General features: G+C 31.2%; 3 protein-coding genes across 4 annotated transcripts; 1 reads left to right on the top strand and 2 right to left on the bottom strand.

Moving 5' to 3' along the window:
- Positions 1–421: 421 nt before the first annotated feature.
- LOC117232066 lies at positions 422–4322 on the top strand. The gene is made up of 12 exons (XM_033491207.1): positions 422–1267; positions 1350–1468; positions 1546–1690; positions 1765–1894; positions 1982–2147; positions 2239–2419; positions 2532–2890; positions 2968–3124; positions 3275–3406; positions 3565–3682; positions 3803–3957; positions 4052–4322. The coding sequence occupies exons 1-12, from the start codon at positions 621–623 to the stop codon at positions 4173–4175; spliced, it is 2433 nt and encodes an 810-aa protein (XP_033347098.1). The 5' UTR covers positions 422–620; the 3' UTR covers positions 4176–4322.
- Positions 4323–5345: 1023 nt separating this feature from the next.
- LOC117232067 (mitochondrial pyruvate carrier 1) lies at positions 5346–6545 on the bottom strand. Its single transcript, XM_033491209.1, has 3 exons — positions 6231–6545; positions 6004–6104; positions 5346–5533 (listed from the first exon to the last, which is right to left on the bottom strand). Exons 1-3 carry the CDS (start codon positions 6284–6286, stop codon positions 5379–5381), a joined length of 312 nt encoding a protein of 103 aa, XP_033347100.1. The 5' UTR covers positions 6287–6545; the 3' UTR covers positions 5346–5378.
- Positions 6546–7179: 634 nt separating this feature from the next.
- On the bottom strand, positions 7180–15970 carry LOC117232065 (serine/threonine-protein kinase Warts). Of its 2 annotated transcripts, none has more exons than XM_033491205.1 (5): positions 15597–15970; positions 14580–14931; positions 12016–14461; positions 11621–11898; positions 7180–11536 (listed from the first exon to the last, which is right to left on the bottom strand). In XM_033491205.1, exons 2-5 carry the CDS (start codon positions 14856–14858, stop codon positions 11105–11107), a joined length of 3435 nt encoding a protein of 1144 aa, XP_033347096.1. In that variant the 5' UTR covers positions 14859–14931; positions 15597–15970; the 3' UTR covers positions 7180–11104. The 2 variants fall into 2 exon arrangements, with proteins under 2 accessions (XP_033347096.1, XP_033347097.1); XM_033491206.1 differs by having other exon boundaries at positions 14580–14900.
- Between the last annotated feature and the right edge of the window lie 1622 nt (positions 15971–17592).

Raw genomic sequence — 17592 nt, 5'->3', positions numbered from 1 at the left:
ATAAAAAAATATTTAAATGTAATCTTATACTAAGCTTTAGTTTATCTTTTCTGTCCCTTTTCTTTCCTTTCCTTGTTTTCTTTTCTCTCAAATTGTTTTAAAATATTTTTTATCATGTTATAAACAGCTTACGTTTTGCACTTTTTTATCGTAAGGATACAAATTACGTTCATAATGAGTTAATAAGAAATTATTTAAAACTAAAACTATTAACAAATCTACTAAAGGTGATACACTCCAATAAACATTAATTATTATACGCTGATTTTTTATACTTATTGTTAGAGTGATTTCAAATAATGGCGGTTGGATCATCTGAAAGATGATTTAAACAACGAAAGTTAACTCTAATTTGGTATAGAAGCGATGACGTCAGAACTCAGGCATTATGTAGTAGCATAGCTTTCCTATGAAGCATGCTCTCTACTGAGTTGGGTATATTTATGCTTGTCTCAATCCTCAATGTAGTTTCGTGTAGGATGTGAATGAACGTTGTTTATACGTGAAAGAACCTACGTGGTTTTTACTATTCTAATTGCATTCTACTATTTTCCATTTTACAATGAACCAATATAGTATGATATCGTTATAGAAACCCTAACATACATATCTATTAGAAGATGGAAATTATCAGTTTGAAAATATATACGACAGTGATCGTAAGCTTTTATTGTTTGGGCGTTGTCGGACAATATGAATGGCAAGCCAGAGATGCATTTAACGAAATTCGTTTAAAAATGGACAAGATCAACGAAGAAAATTGCCCTATTCAACATCTCGGAGATCTCTATCTACCGGAAGACGCAGTCTCTCATTTACCTGACATCAAAGATATCAATATTAATCCTGTGTTTCCAAATAGAACTGCTTTATTACATCTTCATAACATGGCTCTTAGTAGATCATTTTTTTGGAGTTATATTTTACAATCCAGATTCATACGACCTGCTATCAATGATACATATGATCCAGGCATGATGTATTATTTCTTATCAACAGTCGCCGATGTTTCTGCAAATCCACATATAAATGCTTCTGCTATATATTTTTCACCAAATATGTCTTATTCGCCATCGTATCGAGGCTTTTTTAACAAAACTATGCCTAGATTTGCTCCACGAACGTTTAGAGCTGATGATTTTAACGATCCTATACATTTAGAAAGAATGTCCACAAGAAATACATTTAACGTACAAGATCTTGGTGCATTTGCCAGTGGTAGCCTTAGCGAAGATTATACAACAGATTATTACCGTATAAATGAATGGTAAACAGAAACTTGATTAATATTTGTATATGCTCTATAATTAATTATACATTGTTCTATATTGTCAACTTTATTCATCTAGGTACAAGAAGTGGTTACCAGATAATGTTGACAAAAGGCACGATACTAAAACTACTTATCAAGTTGAAATTAGATATGCTAACAACACTAATGAAACATTTACATTTCATGGACCGCGCGGTACTATTATAAAAATTAATGGATTAAAACAAACAAAACTTTACTATGTTAATTTTTTTTTTCTTCATTTTATATAGGTGCGGATGAATATCCTGGGCCAGTAAGATGGACCAGACCATATTATGATTGTGGAAGATCAAATCGATGGCTCGTAGCAGCAGTTGTACCTATCGCAGATATTTATCCAAGACATACAGGATTCAGACATATCGAATATCCAACGTATATATTTGTATATTGTCTGAATTGGACCAATTTGTTTCAACTCTATTTTAAACTACTTACCTTTGTTTCAGCTATACTGCCATATCAGTAATTGAAATGGATTTCGAACGAATAGATATAAATCAGTGCCCAAAGGGAAAAGGAAATAGTGGTCCAAATAAATTTGCAGATACTGCTAGATGTAAAACAGAAACTACCGAGGTACTAAGCATAAAGAGACTACTGTATATTTAATATTGATCAAAAAACTTGTTTCTTCTCTAATCTAACTTGTATATCTTTATGTAGTGTGAACCATTACATGGCTGGGGTTTTCGAAGAGGAGGATATCAATGTAGATGTAAACCAGGTTTCAGATTGCCAAATGTAGTACGACGTCCATATTTAGGTGAAATTATAGAAAGAGCAACTCAAGAACAATATTATAATGGGTTCGATTGCTCTCGAATAGGATGTAAGCTTCAGTGGTTTTACCGTCTTTACTTCATTTTCTTTCCTCATTATATTCTATATTGTTCATAATATCATACCTTTTTAACTCATAGGGATTCATAAGATGCCTGTACAATGGGAGAAGGCAAAACCAGATGTTAGAGAAAAATATCTTGAGCAGTTTTATCATTACAGAAATTATTCCATTGGACCAGAAGCATTAAGATCCGAACAAATTAATATCGACCAAACTCTTAAATTTATTTTAAGTATCAATTCAAAAACTTGCAAGAGGTCTGCTAAGAAATCTTTATATTCTTACGCTTTTGTTCCTTTTTTTTTTTTTTAAGTAATCTTGTAAGTAAAACGATAAAAATTATCTTGTCTATATCATTTCAAATTACAGTTACACAGAAGAAGATTTAACGTTACTTGGAGATATAGCCTTTGGAGCCAAAGAATTTTTTGAAAATGAAGCAAAAATGGCAACTAGATTAGCAAACTTTATTAGTGCATTCCTACAAACTTCTGATTCTCATGAAGTTTATTCAGGTAAAAGAGTAGCAGATAGGCCACTTACTGAAGATCAAATGATTGGGGAGACATTAGCTTTAGTTCTTGGAGACACTAAAATATATTCTGCTGAAATGTTATGGGACCGTAATAAATTCACAAATAGAACCTTCTTTGCTCCATATGCTTATAAAACTGAATTAAATACTCGAAAATTTAAAGTTGAAGATTTAGCCAGACTCGATGATCCAGGTAAAATTGGAATTGAGTTGAACAATATCATTGCTATTAAAATATGATTATTCTAAAGATATCTTTTTATGTTATAGGTAATGTTTATACAAAAAAGAATTATTTTAAATTGCTAAAACAACGATGGGCTACAAATTTCGATGAATTGGAAAAGTATTACATGAAGATAAAGATTAGATACAATGAAACTGGCGAATACCTTAAAAAGTATGAGCATTATCCCAATTCTTACAGGTAATTATTATTAAAAAAAGAAATTAGATCATTTAGATCTAATGAGATCACATATGAGAATACTCTACTCATAGTATTAAAAATGAAGAAAAATCGATCTCGTAAATAAAATTGATTTTAATGTCTGGGAATACATATTCGTTTGTATAGGGCAGCAAACCTGAATCACGGACATTGGACAACTCCGTACTTCGATTGCAACGGCAAAGTAAAGAAATGGGTAATTACCTATGCATCCCCATTTTTTGGCCTGGACAGCTTGAAAAAGAAACTGGAATTCAAGTAAGTATATTTCTATCCACATGGACAACCAAGAAAGGTATAGTATATGCATGAGAAATCGAATGTGAGATAGTCCAGAAGGATAGAAAACCTGTTTGGGTTCAAAGAGAGAAGATCAAAAAAGAAAGATCATACATTTTATATTAAAATCTTTACAGAGGTATTGTGGCTGTTACCATGGATCTACTTCAACTTGATATCAATCAATGTGACGATGTATTTCACGCTCCAAATGCGTTTAAGGGTACACACAAGTGTGATAAGAAAACTTCATACGTAAGAGATACTATTTACTCTTAAATTAAATATTTATTTAATATTCCCACTATATCGTATGTATATGTGTGCAGGCGTATGTATATATATTTATCGTTGTGTTAATATATGTGTATATAGTGCGTGCCAATTCTTGGAAGAGGCTTTGAAACAGGCGGATACAAATGTGAATGTAAGCAAGGTTTTGAATATCCATTCGAAGACTTAATCACATACTATGATGGCCAATTAGTAGAAGCTGAATTTAATAATTTAGTTAACGATGAAAAAACTAGGTAATTGACATTATATGAATCGATATAATTATAATTTTAATATATGATTGTTTGTAACATAACTGGTGTCTTAACATAAACATTTATTTCGCAGATACGATATGTTCAAATGTCGATTAGCTGCTGCCACGTCGATTCAAGTCAATTGGATATTATTATTGGTATCGATAATATTGTATCATTTTATAGGAGATAATTACCTCGTAGTAATCTCGTAATAATGCGACGCACTATTATATTAATCATCAAGATATGATTTTAAGAATATAATCCGTCCACTAATGTAGAATGACATCCGTCCATTCGGATAGTACAATCGGGCAAGGGGTGACGAATTTTCAAATTCAATTTTCTTAAAAACGAAATTTCAAACGGAAAAGATTTTCTTTTTCAACATATTTTTCCTTATACAATCTATATACTTCCTGCCTGTTTATATTACCCGACCTAAAACACTCTGTATAATATCGATTATTGTACTGTTGTACTACCTTTTTGAGAGCACTTTTGCTTGTTTTGTTGTTATAGTTATTATTATTAATTCGCAGAATATTGGTAATGAAATGAAACTCTGTGAAGTTTTCAACAAATGATTCTATTAGAAAAAAGTTAACAAAAATACTTTTGGAAATTGTTATTCTTATAAATTGTTCATTTTTAAATTATACTCTTGGTATTACTGTATACTACAGTTTATGCTATATTGAAATTAATCATTTAAACTATATTTTATTGTATGTACATGTTAGTACTTTGGAAAACGTAACTTATGATATACATTTATTATTGTTATAATATAATGTCATTTTTAATCATTTTGTATTTTTTATACTATAACAATGTATTGTAAATATAATTAAATCAGCTTATTTTACATATTTTGTACCCAATTACTTTACCTTACTTCTTGTAAGTATTTCAACACTTAATTTTATTTTAACTTTTTTACTACTTCAGCAAAGTAACAAGCTAAGTTTAATTTTGTGAATTTTAACTTTATCATTAAACTTTAATATAACAAAGTTAATCAAATTACTTCCCTTGACGCTAATCTGACTGACAGTTATACATTTAAAATAGTAAAAAAAAATCAAAATAAAATTGAGATGTTAAGGAAACAGATAATATTAAAATAACAAATTAATAACGTAATTAACATTGTAACACTATTTAATATTTTATTTACATGTATCTATTAATATTTAATTTACATTTGCAACTGTCTAATTTATTATAAAAACTGTTATTTTTACTGTTTGATATTTCATTTATATTTGAAAATTATATATTATTATATTTACATGTGCTTGGAATTTTAGTGGGAACGAACGGTTACCAACAATGTTAATTTAGAACAAATGCTAATGATATCCATTCAAAAAAATAAATTAAACAATTGCAAACATTTGTCTTATCGCTTGTTATTCCTCTTTATTTATATAATGATATTTAATAAATCTAACGCTTTGAGTAAGTTGTGCACCTTCGTTCACAAAATGACAGGCAAAAAGAAGTAAGTTGCGTGGTTCAACCTTCAATGCAAAGCGCATAAACATTGCTGAATACAAGCATAAGGCTGAAAAAGATTAATATAATATCTTATAAACTTTAATGCATCTTTGTAGTTTCGAAATGTTCAATAATACATGTATAGATATAATTCATAGATTTAATATATCACAGTTTTGATATATTTTATTCTGATATTTTTAAATAATATGCAAATACTCTGAATTTATCTGAGTATTGTAAAAAGCACATATATATATACATATATTATTATATTTATATACATTCATAAATACATTAGAAATTCAATTTTTCTATAGAAATCCTACTTTATATAAAGAATAACTAATATATTATAGTAAAACTATGTTATAGCAAGTGCATAGAGGAAAATTATGAGTATTATATCTTGATATATAGAAATCTTACTCTTTTTGTATAAATACAACATAATTTTACCCATTTTCACATTTGCACTTGATAAATTTTAATAGATAACTAACATGTATGAGAAACAAATAAAATAGACGAACTAACCAAGTGTCATCTTTCCACTGATAAATTTCGGATCCCTTTGTATATCAGCGATCGCTGCGATAGGAATACCCCAATTAGCTATAGGTCCCCAAAAATGTGTACTAAAACAAAGGAATACATTGAAATTACTTAATCAATTTAACATTATTCTAAATTAAATATGAAGTAACAGAATTTACACGTGCATACACTCATATGTATGTACATTCAAATTCCATATTATTTACCTCATTAAATAATCTCGAGTTTCTTTACTCGATAGCAATTTCTTTACACGATTCATCTTGTCACGTTCTTCTCTTTCTTTCTCCTGGCTTTTCTAGTAAATTGATTTTCTTTCAAACAAAACCAACCGAAGACGTTACATAGATTCGAGTAAAACAACTTCGAAAGAATAATGGATATCAGTATCAGTCTAGTTATATAAACGATTAGCATAATGGATTTGGACATTAACCGAAAACTATTTCATAAGAGCTTTGAGTCGATAAAATTTGACCGTATATGTACGTAATCTCAATGTTAAAGAAAATATCTTTCTTTGTTCAGAAACATTTTTTTATTTTTGCTTTAACCACTAAATAGTCAATAATATGATGCATAAAATATAACATAAACAATTTTATAACTAATTGACTTCTTTAGTTGTTGAAGATATACATATGTGATTTCCTTCATTTAAATACTTCATACTCAATAAAATTTCGTAATTCGACTTCGTAATTCCATGATACTGAAAATATTTTAATTTTACACGCGAATTAACAGGAATTGATCCATAATTAGGATGTGAGAAATAATTTCAAACAATTAAGCATTAAACGTATTTTTAATTTAGAATAATTATTCAAAAAATATATACAAAGTTTATAATATATTATACTACCTTACAAAACTAATTTGTTTCTCCTCTTTTCATGATATAATTACAAAGCAAAAAAGGATGATACAAAATGTACAACTATAATTCAGAAACGCTTGCCTATAATATGCAAATTAACAGATCTATATATCATATTGTAATTGCAATAGATATAATTTATGAAACAAATCTGTAATGCGAAACCATAAACTTTCAATGATACTACAATTTGTTAGGTGAGTCAAGCTTGCTTTAGCATATAATTTAATATGAAACCAATGGGTATTATTTTATAGCTGGATAACATACAGAAGTAAAGTATTATATACATATATATTTCATAATATAAGAATATTTTTTGATACATAATAAGAGGTACTTGTCGCTCATTATATGTTTAAGTTTAACATGTTGACTGCTACATGTTCATAAAATACAAACACTTACTTTTACCTTTCATATACATGTTTCTATTGGTGCTTTGAAAAAATATTGCTACTACACTAATAATTTTTAAGAACTATCATTTGTGTTAGATACATAATGTTTCTGTATAAACAATTACATGTATAATAACAATTTTCATATTAAATTGCAATATTTACTTATAGTACACAGACCATCTTTACTTTACTTTACTTCTTTTCTGTGAATAGTTACTGGTATCATCGAATCATCAAATCAGGTAAACGTTAAAAAAAAAAACAATCTATGTTAAATTGGTGCGATGAGCATCGTGTTAAAGGAATAATTTTAATAAATATCGATTGTTGTGTATGAATAATAAAAGTAGGTTATCATTTCATTTCAACTATTCTATGATGCAATGTATAATGAATAGTGAATAGTATTCAGAAAAACATATGCAAATGTATTTTAACAATCGAGCAACGAATACCCACGACGAACACGACGTTTTTTCATGTATCTATTTCGTATATCATTTCTTAATTGATCGTTTCTAGTTTATAATAAAAGATACGTTAATGCTTTGTTCTCAAATGTTCGTATTAATTGTAAGATCGCATTTGTTGAACTGTATGAAACTACATATAAATGTCACTGTTTCGCATGTATCTATTTCGTATAAACTAAAGATATAGATGTAAAAGTATGTATACAAAAAGTAAAATTAGCAATTGTTGACTGGGAACTAGGGTTACTTTTATGACAATAAGAGTAAATCCCTTTGGTATTCATTATTCGTTATTTGTGAAATGTGATGTAATACAATACTCGATTCTTTTCACCAACCAGCGACTTTATATTTGTATGTATGCATATCCCGTAAGCTTCATTGTTTTGTACCAATTTAAATAAATATGTATGAATTGATTTCATATTTTAATGTTTGCAAATAGCAAATTGTTAATTTAAATGCATCATACATAAGATTTCTAGGATTTTCCTCTTCATTTTCCTTTTTTTCATTTGTTATCAATCGATAATATTAATAGATTATTGAAATGGCTGTAAGAATCCCTAAAATATACATACGAAAAGATATTTGAAATTACTTTTTTGACAATACACACTCAATTTACTTTTCGTATTTAAATATAATATAAAATAATATAGATTTATCAAAGAAATAAAAGACGAAATTAATTTCCTTTAATTTCTGATTGTCTGTTTTTATTTTTGTTTTTGTATTCTTTCGTATCAAATATGTTTCTTCCGTTATACATACGTATTACAATGTGTCATTGTTCGGGAACACGTATATAAACATTTATCACCTGCTGTTGTTAACATGGGATCATTTAAAAATGATCATAAAGTAGGCATAAAAAATAGATACTTTATCATATTTTTTTATCAATCTTCTTCTCATCTTATATAAAAACTTACTTTTCCTTTGGTACATACAGCACACAATAAGCATACAAATTAGTAGTAATTATTTCGGCTAGTTTCCAAATTAATCTTAATATGGAACAAATAAAAAACAAAACAAAATTTTGTAAAACTTGAAGTTAATTTTCAGATACCAATCAGTATTGTTGCCATTATATCATATCATTTTAACATATTTTTATATCTATCGATTTTTATCAATCTATTATAACTTCAATTAACTATTGAGGAGGAAAGGAAACATTTTTCTGTTTTCTATCAATACATTATTAATATATTAACACATGCATAAAAAAAAGAAGAAGAAGAAAAGAAAGAGAAAAGAAAGTTATTTTTACTTTGTACATGATACATACATTCATACAGTAATGCAGTGTTCATTCTCTTCGTTTCTATGAATGGGTAGCGTCCTAATATGATAATATTAAATTTTTCTTTCTTAACGAATCAATCGAGTGTAATAACTATCGTTGCATGTTACTTTGGAAAAAATCAACTGGTTCGTTAACATGTATAGATATATACGAAGATATCTGTATTACACATTAGTAATAAACAGAAAACATGGTGACGATACTGAATAAATTGTTACTGCAATAGCGTGCTTCATTTAATGATTTTCTACCATTCTAGAGTATTGGAAAGTTATCAAAACAAACAATGGTATTTGCTTACATCTAAAAGTCCCATTTGTTTGTAACATCAGATACATAGGAAGAAAATGATCCATTTTAAAGATATCAGAATCAGAAAATTTCTTTAATACAACTATTACCGTTGAAAATTAAGGCTTTTCGCTTTTTAGAAAATTAATTATGGTATAGAAATTATTACGATGCATTTGTAATCTTAGTCAGCGTAACGATACTATTTACTGTCGTATTTTTGTTTAAATTACATTACTAACGATGTACTTTCGATGCAATCAAAGTTGTTTAGTTATTCACTGCTTATCATCGAATCTAAAATAGATTACCAAATCCAACGTAAGTTGCATACACCTCTAATTACTTCGGAAAAATATAAAAGATATCCGGCATGTAAAATGTATACGGCATGATAATAAATCAATGAAAATTTCTTAAACTTAAAGGATATTTAATGAATAGAAGAAATAAGTGAGGAAATGAGAGAACAGAAGAGAGAGAGACAGAGAGAGAGAGAGAGAGAGAGAGGAGAGAAAGAAAGAGAGAAAGAAGAAATGGGAAGATAGGTTTGATCATTAACAGCCGCATAAAATATGCAATGAACACATTACATCCATTCAAAAATCTATACAGTAACAATTAATATTAATATATTTGTCACGTTATTAATCGTTCAATATAAAAAAAAGAAGTTAAATAAGGCCAATAGATTTAAAAGCCGCATTATTCTAATTATCTGCAATATCACAGTACTTGCTGAAACATACAAACACACGTTTCCGATAGGCACAGGAGCCAATACCAATGACAATGGCAAGCACAATATTTTTCTTTCTATAAACATACTATATACGAGTATATATTGTCCAACCATCGATCGTTTTCTTTTTTTTCTTTCGATTCGTAATCATTACATAATTTGTAATTATCACGTTTAGAAATTGATATGCCTTATCAAAAATTAATTTCATATTCTTCTTAAAAATTCGTACATATTTTTTTTCTTTTTTCCTTTTTTTTACCACACTTTATAGGAAATTTTAAGAATGATCGCGTCACATTATAATAATAAAAGTCTATAGAAATGTATCGTGTAAAAACATGACGAATGCCCACAAATTTGAATTTTACAATTACATATAATTCCATTCTCTACAATACTGCATAATCCCAACAGTTATCAATTAAGAAAAGTCTGCCCTTTCAAAAATAGCGATTCATTCAACGACTCTGCGATTATAACACAAGGGTAAGAAAAAGAAGAATAAAAGAGAGAAAAAGAAAAAAACAAGTTAGAAAACAAACGAGTATGATATGTTATTGAAACTAAGGAACAAACGCGAGGGTTTCCGTTTTATGTATGACCATTGTTCTTTTTCTCCTTCCCATGTAAAACATAGCATGGTGTGCGCATATACACACTGTACTTATATGTATGTGCGCGCACGCGTGTATGCATGCTCACTTGTCCACTTCAACCCAAACACACACGTACACACACTTTCTCACTCGCATACCCTCTGTCATACACAGACGCGCGTGCGCGTGCGCATTCACGATTTAACAAAGAATTTTATGATTCGCATTATTCTAACTACTTGTCGATTCAGAAGAAACTTTTTCGGATAATATTTACAAACTCAGATTTTTCCCAAAAGAAAAAAAAAGAAGAAGAGATATATGAAAGATTGCGTTATTGTCGACTTGGCGGATACAAAAAGTTCTAAAGCTACTGTCATACGTAAACTGGACCTTGATTGTCATTATCGTCCAAACTTATTCGACTAGGATACGCAGGACCACCACCATCGTCAAAGAAGCGTCTAAAGGTGAATTCAAAGAAACCATGAAATGGTTTGCCATTATCTAGTAATTCGTCGGATTTGTTAGAATCGGACGATTCCGAATTCCGTAATTTATCGGGATCCACTGGATCAAAATTACTTGTATCGGTAGGATATTGTATTCGAGGTATGTGAGGAGCTACTTGCCGACGCAGTCCTTTCTCAAAGTCAATGCTCGCAAAAAATGGATGATTCTTTACTTCATCTGCATTCTTACCTAGCCGCCGATCTGCACCAACGCATAATTTTAGTATCAAATCCATACCTTCAGCGGATAGATTTGCTTGCTTCGGGATATGCAGAGTAGTTTCCCAATTGATCACCTGCAATATATGATATATCTCAAAGCTGCATTCAACATGCTATACCTGATGACAAAAAAGCAAGCAAATAAGTATCACAACTACCTTGTATTGTGTCTCGGCTGGAGTATTAGCAAGAAAAGGTGGAGAACCAACTAACATTTCATATAAAATTACACCGACACTCCACCAATCGCACAACTGAGTATACCCTGTCCTTTGTAGTACCTCTGGTGCGATATAATTCGGTGTTCCAACCAAAGAATGGGCTAAACATCTTTGATGTTCTCTGTGTCTTCTACGTTCCAATGGTTTTAACTGGATGCAACGACATTCGTTATTCCAATCGTCGGCAGGATCCATCGAATCTTGTTTGCCATGTCCTATTTCAACATGAATAACAACATTGATATAATTGTAACTATATATGTATACATAAAGACACAAAGACATATGCATATATTAGAATGTAAAAATAAATCAATTAATAGGGAGCATACCATTTTGTTGATAATATTTAGAGTTATGAGTCCAACGAAATCCTGTACATAAGCCAAAATCTGTTAATTTGATATGTCCATCTCGATCAATTAAAATATTGTCCGGTTTAATGTCTCTATGAATAAAACCCATTTTATGAACACTTTCTACCGCGCACGTTAGCTCAGCAATATAAAATCTTGCTAGAGGTTCCTTAAAAATGCCAAATTTGATCAGCAACGACATCAAGTCGCCACCAGGTATATAGTCCATTACAAAATATAAATTGTCCTTATCTTGAAAGGAATAATAGAGCTTCACAACCCATTCGTTATCAGCCTCTGCTAATATATCTCTTTCAGCTTTAACATGAGCAACTTGATTACGATTTAACACATCCGCTTTCCTTAGAGTCTTCATAGCATAAAATTGATTGGTATCGAGTTTCCTAACAAGCGTTACTTCGCCAAAAGCGCCAACTCCGATTGGTTTGATTTTCGTAAACATCGATTTATCCATTTTTGCCCGTTTCAATCTAATATAATTCGATTCCTTCTGTGACAACATTTTCCTCATTTGACATTGAGCTTCCGCGCTAAGACCTATTTTAGCCATTTCTGTTTCCAGCTGAAGCCGACGGTATAATCGTTGCTTGTGAGATTTTAATACATTTTCAACGTGTTGTTCCATGAAGAATTTAAACGCCTGCGGAGAATAATTACGAACTTTACAATCTCTGCGTTCCTCTTCTTTTTCTTTACTCATATGTTTGCGCTCCGGTATTGGAGACTGATGCTTGATTTTGTAAGACGAAGGCGATGAACCAGCACCTTTTGCTCCATTGCTGTCTGGTGAATGATTATTATTATTATTGTTGTTGTTATTATTGCTGTTGCCACCACTACTGCTATTACTGTTGTTGTTACTGGTGTTACCATTGTTACCAACGTTGTTATTAGTTCTCAAAGAAATGGACGTGGATGTTACTGGAGGTAAAGGCGGCGCTTCTGCAGGATGTTGACATCCATCTGCCGGTGAATATTTTCTTTGTAACGGAGGATGTAATGCGACTGGAGAAGACCTTAGGGTCGTGTTATTATCTATCGTTGATATGCAGCTAGGATCATCTGTGGTAGCTGTTCCATAGGGAGGTGGAGGTACTGGGTGATGCATGCCTCGTTGTGCTGCTAATGCTTGCATCGTTGTCGCGTAACTTGGCGGTTCTGTAGTAGGCACGCCTACCGAAACACCCAAGTTTATATTATTTGTCGATGTTGCACCAATTGTGCCACTGTTCAATGGTGGATACGCAGGTGGTGGTTGTTGTGACGATTGTTGCTGCTGTTGCTGCTGCGGCTGTTGCTGTTGCTGCTGCTGCTGTTGCGGCTGTGGTTGCTGTTGTTGCTTTTGTTGAATGGACGATGCGTACGATGGTGGAGGTGGAGGTGTGTTACTAGTAGTGGAAATCGGTTGTGGAGAAGTCGGTGCGATTGCAGTTTGTAATACAGGTTTTTGTACTTGTGTACTCTTAACAGATTGCATAATGATCGGTGGTTGTGTTTTCGCCTGTCGTGCACCCCAAGCTTGTAATGGAGTCGGTCTAGCCATCGATGCTTGTGTACTCGGAGATATAGCGGAAACAGTGATCGGGCTTGGAGAACCGGCCGACGTTGGACCGGAATAGATACCAGAGGAAGGGCTTTTGCGATAATCTTGCTGAGACTGCGTAGGGCTTTGCCTGTTTTGTATAGAGGCACTATAAGATGGTGGTTGTACTGGACCAGCCGACGAAGAAGACACTATGGGATACGGTGGTGGTGGTTCGACTTGAGTATTAGTACTGTTATTGCTTGTTTGATAAATACTGAGAGCTTGCATTTGTTGAGAAAGTTGTTGCTGTACTTGCGGACCATTCTGAACGATCATGGGCTGACGACAATTAGAATTATTATTTGAACTCGCTACCGGACTTGTACCTCTTTGTGGTAGATTGACCGATGTTGAGATTGGTCCAGTATTACCAGGTGTAGTAGGAGGTGGCCGCGTTGGAACAACCGGAGCAGGAGACATTCTCTTAAGCATTTGCTGCATATTAGTAGGTACGTTTGGCTGATTATATGGAGCGTGAGGTGGTGGCGGCGGCGGTGGTGTAGAACTGCATCTAGGAGGTGGAGGAGGAGGTGGTTCTCGTTCTACAAAATTGCTCGGCGAATATTGTCGACTCAATTGCGGATGTGGGCTAAGTTCTGTCAAACGTGGACTATCGGATCGTGAACTTCCTGCTCCACTATCCAATGCGGGACTACCACGTTGTAAACTCAACTCTCTTTCCAAACTAGGTTTCCTTATTAATTTGCTGTTAAGTTTACCGAGACCGTTCAAAGATTCTCCCTGTGCCTGCTTTAAGAATTCTATAGCTGCATCTAGACGCCAACCAGCTAACTTCAACGCGCGCATTGCAATTTCCTGTACACATATATGGTATAATATAAAATTTTGCTACACAATGTCAACCACCAGCTAGTTTTTAATACACTTGTTGCTATAAACAGTATTTTTCTAATGTTTATAACGATACACGTACCTCTGAATATCCCATTGCTAAAAGCTGAGCTAGTAATTGTCGTTGATCAGATTTATCAATGGTAGAACCTGAAGCTGCAGAGAGACCACTAAGTCCTGAAGCAGAACTAATGCCACTGGTCGTTGATAAAGTGGATATAGTACTAGCAGCGCTGGAGCCTACTTCGCCTGCTCCTCCGATATTCGCAAAAGGTAGCAAAGAATTGCGAATTTCAGCCAAAGCTTTTTGATGATATCCAGAGCCACGAGTGCTCGATTTGCTAACCGTGGGTGGATTCATAGTGGCCCATGCTAGGCCTTCTCAGACCTAGCTTTAATCCGGCTGTGACATATATATATATATATACATACATCTAAAACATAATACCGAGTTATTTTCTTACAATGTTGTAACATTGCTATAACATTTTGCTATCGTATTTATTGTACGATATCATTCTGAATGATTACATATTCCTTCCAAAAATATCAATTCCATCCAAAAATACTTGAAATTCTGAACACATAAATTGTTAACAACTATTTCATACTTGCAATGCTATCTAATCAAATCCATAGTTGATAGGTCACTTGTAATACATATAATATAAATTCCTTTATACCACATAATGCTTGTAAAACTAGTTAAATGCAAATATATTTTAATATAGAGCTTTTGTGTTGTCATTAGAGTGCTATTACTATGCGTTACACAAAATACAAACAACAAATTGTGATTTGAAAAATACAATGTCCATTATTAAGTACACTTCTATTGAAATATTTCCAATTATATACACGATAAAATAATGTTAATAATAATAATCTGATAAATGTTAAAAGAATATGTTACAAGTTATAATAGATTTTAAATGCTTTCGGAATCACTTTACTCATTTTGTTCAGCATTCATATGTAATATATTTTATTTGAAAATTTTGTTTCGGTCATTGAATGCAAACAGCTTCATGTGTAATGTTACAAACGACTTTTCATATCTTGGTAAGTACATAATGTTGAGATCCATCAAAAATCTAACCTATTCATTAGATGCGTGACGGATCACTCCAGAAAGTCCTCTGTACGTAAAATGGGCTACGGTAGCACACACTTTCTTCAGAAGACAGAAGGCATTGGCTACGAAATTTCTTGAAATAAGTTTAACTGAAACAGCAATCAGGAGAGAACGACTTCAGAGCATATTCTATTCTCACGTTTCCACAGAATCCATGTGACGAGGTTAACGTGCACATAGAACTTTTAATTCACTATTTTCCCTTAAAACTAATTCTGTGCTATTCCAATTTACAATCGTAATTACTTCAGCAACAACAAAGAAAGGTACAGCCGTAAATTACTAAAGTAACTGGCAGCCATTTTGAAGTGCCACATTCCTACACCGACTTGACACTCTTTTTCGTAATTTACGATATGCACTAAGTTCGTGCGCGAAAAAACAAATAGCTCTTTCTAATTAATACGTAATACGGTTAACGTTTATTACTTCTCCAAGAAAATGGCAGATGATTTTGGGAAAGTAATACTTTAAATACATCGATTATGCAAAATTTATTTAGCCTTTTACAACTATGTATCTCTTTCTCCTATAAATAAAAATGTCAATACATTATATTATTGCTTCTTTTCTCTAACTTAAGAATTATTTTCTATATTTTTAATCAACGTTTAAATCTATTTAAGGTCAGGGAAAAGAGTGAAAGAGAGGGTGGGAGGGCGAGGAAGAGAGTTAAAGTGCTGCTCTTAAAAAATCTTCACTTCTTTTCTTAAATATTCACCATACCCTTATTACTTTCGCAGTTTTAATAATTAGTTATGTGTGATATTCAAATGATAACAAAATCTGTGCAAACATATTATTATCATTTTTAATTTTATTTAAATATAATTATAACAATAATAATGTAATTATATCATTCTTGTTAAGTCCAGCGTCTATATAACTTAATTATTTGAACAGATGAATAGAAAATATCGAATTGACAAAATTAATTTGATTAATCTGATCATTTCTTTGTTATCATAATGCACAATGGTGCGCGCGCGCATACACTTGTGTTTGTATGTAAATGTTAAAATCAGTATGTATTGAAATTGAAAAGTATGAAATAAAATTGAATCTGAATGGCAAGGGGAGAATAAAATTAATATAAATTACTGTCGTATTTAAATTTCATTATAACATAATTTTTTTAATTATTCATGTTTTCATAGATATTATCATTAAACCTTTTAAAGCAATAATATATAAGACATTTACATTGTAACTTGTTATTATTACAACTCACCACACAAATATAACATATATGTTATATAAAGTCAGATTAGAGTTGCATGAAATATTTTTTATCATTTTTACTTCGTATTTATTGCCTATTCCTCTTCTTATGATCTTTATGATTGTTATTGTTATGTTATTGTTCATTGTTATGTTGATATTCATAGAACAAACATCACATAAAACTTAAATTTTTTAGTGTTACGTTAATTTTCTGATACCTGTTAAACAACAAAAATATGGAACATCGGATTGCATTTAACAACGATCATAATTTACAATAAAATTTAATCAATAATATTAACATTGAATTATTTACAGTTTCTGCGCTATGTGTGTACGCGCGTATGTGTAATGTTTTTTTCACTTACTTGGCTATTGGCCGCATTTTGACTATTTTTCATTGAATTAAGTCAAATTATAGTTGAATTATAATAAAATACTTACAATTTTAATGTAACACACAAATGGGCCCACCTTTAGCAATGTTACTTTGTATTATGAAATAAAAGTGACATTATTCTAATTTATATTATATTTCATTTTCGTAATATATTACTAATATTGTTACTTTACTAATATTATTAATGGATGTGGTATGCATTAATCGTCACACTTAATTAAATGTAAAAAGTTATGACATCGGTTTTATTACATATTCTCATATAATTATAAGGGAATCAATATTGTTATAATAGAAAACGTTATACATTTATAATTATATAAATGAAACAAATAA

Source organism: Bombus vosnesenskii, unplaced genomic scaffold, assembly GCF_011952255.1.
Source record: "Bombus vosnesenskii isolate JDL3184/JDL3185 unplaced genomic scaffold, Bvos_JDL3184-5_v1.1 scf7180000013277, whole genome shotgun sequence".
In the NCBI taxonomy this organism is placed as follows: Eukaryota; Metazoa; Arthropoda; class Insecta; order Hymenoptera; family Apidae; genus Bombus; species Bombus vosnesenskii.
Note: the sequence above shows the minus strand (reverse complement) of the source record. Positions and strands in the feature narration are given on the sequence as shown.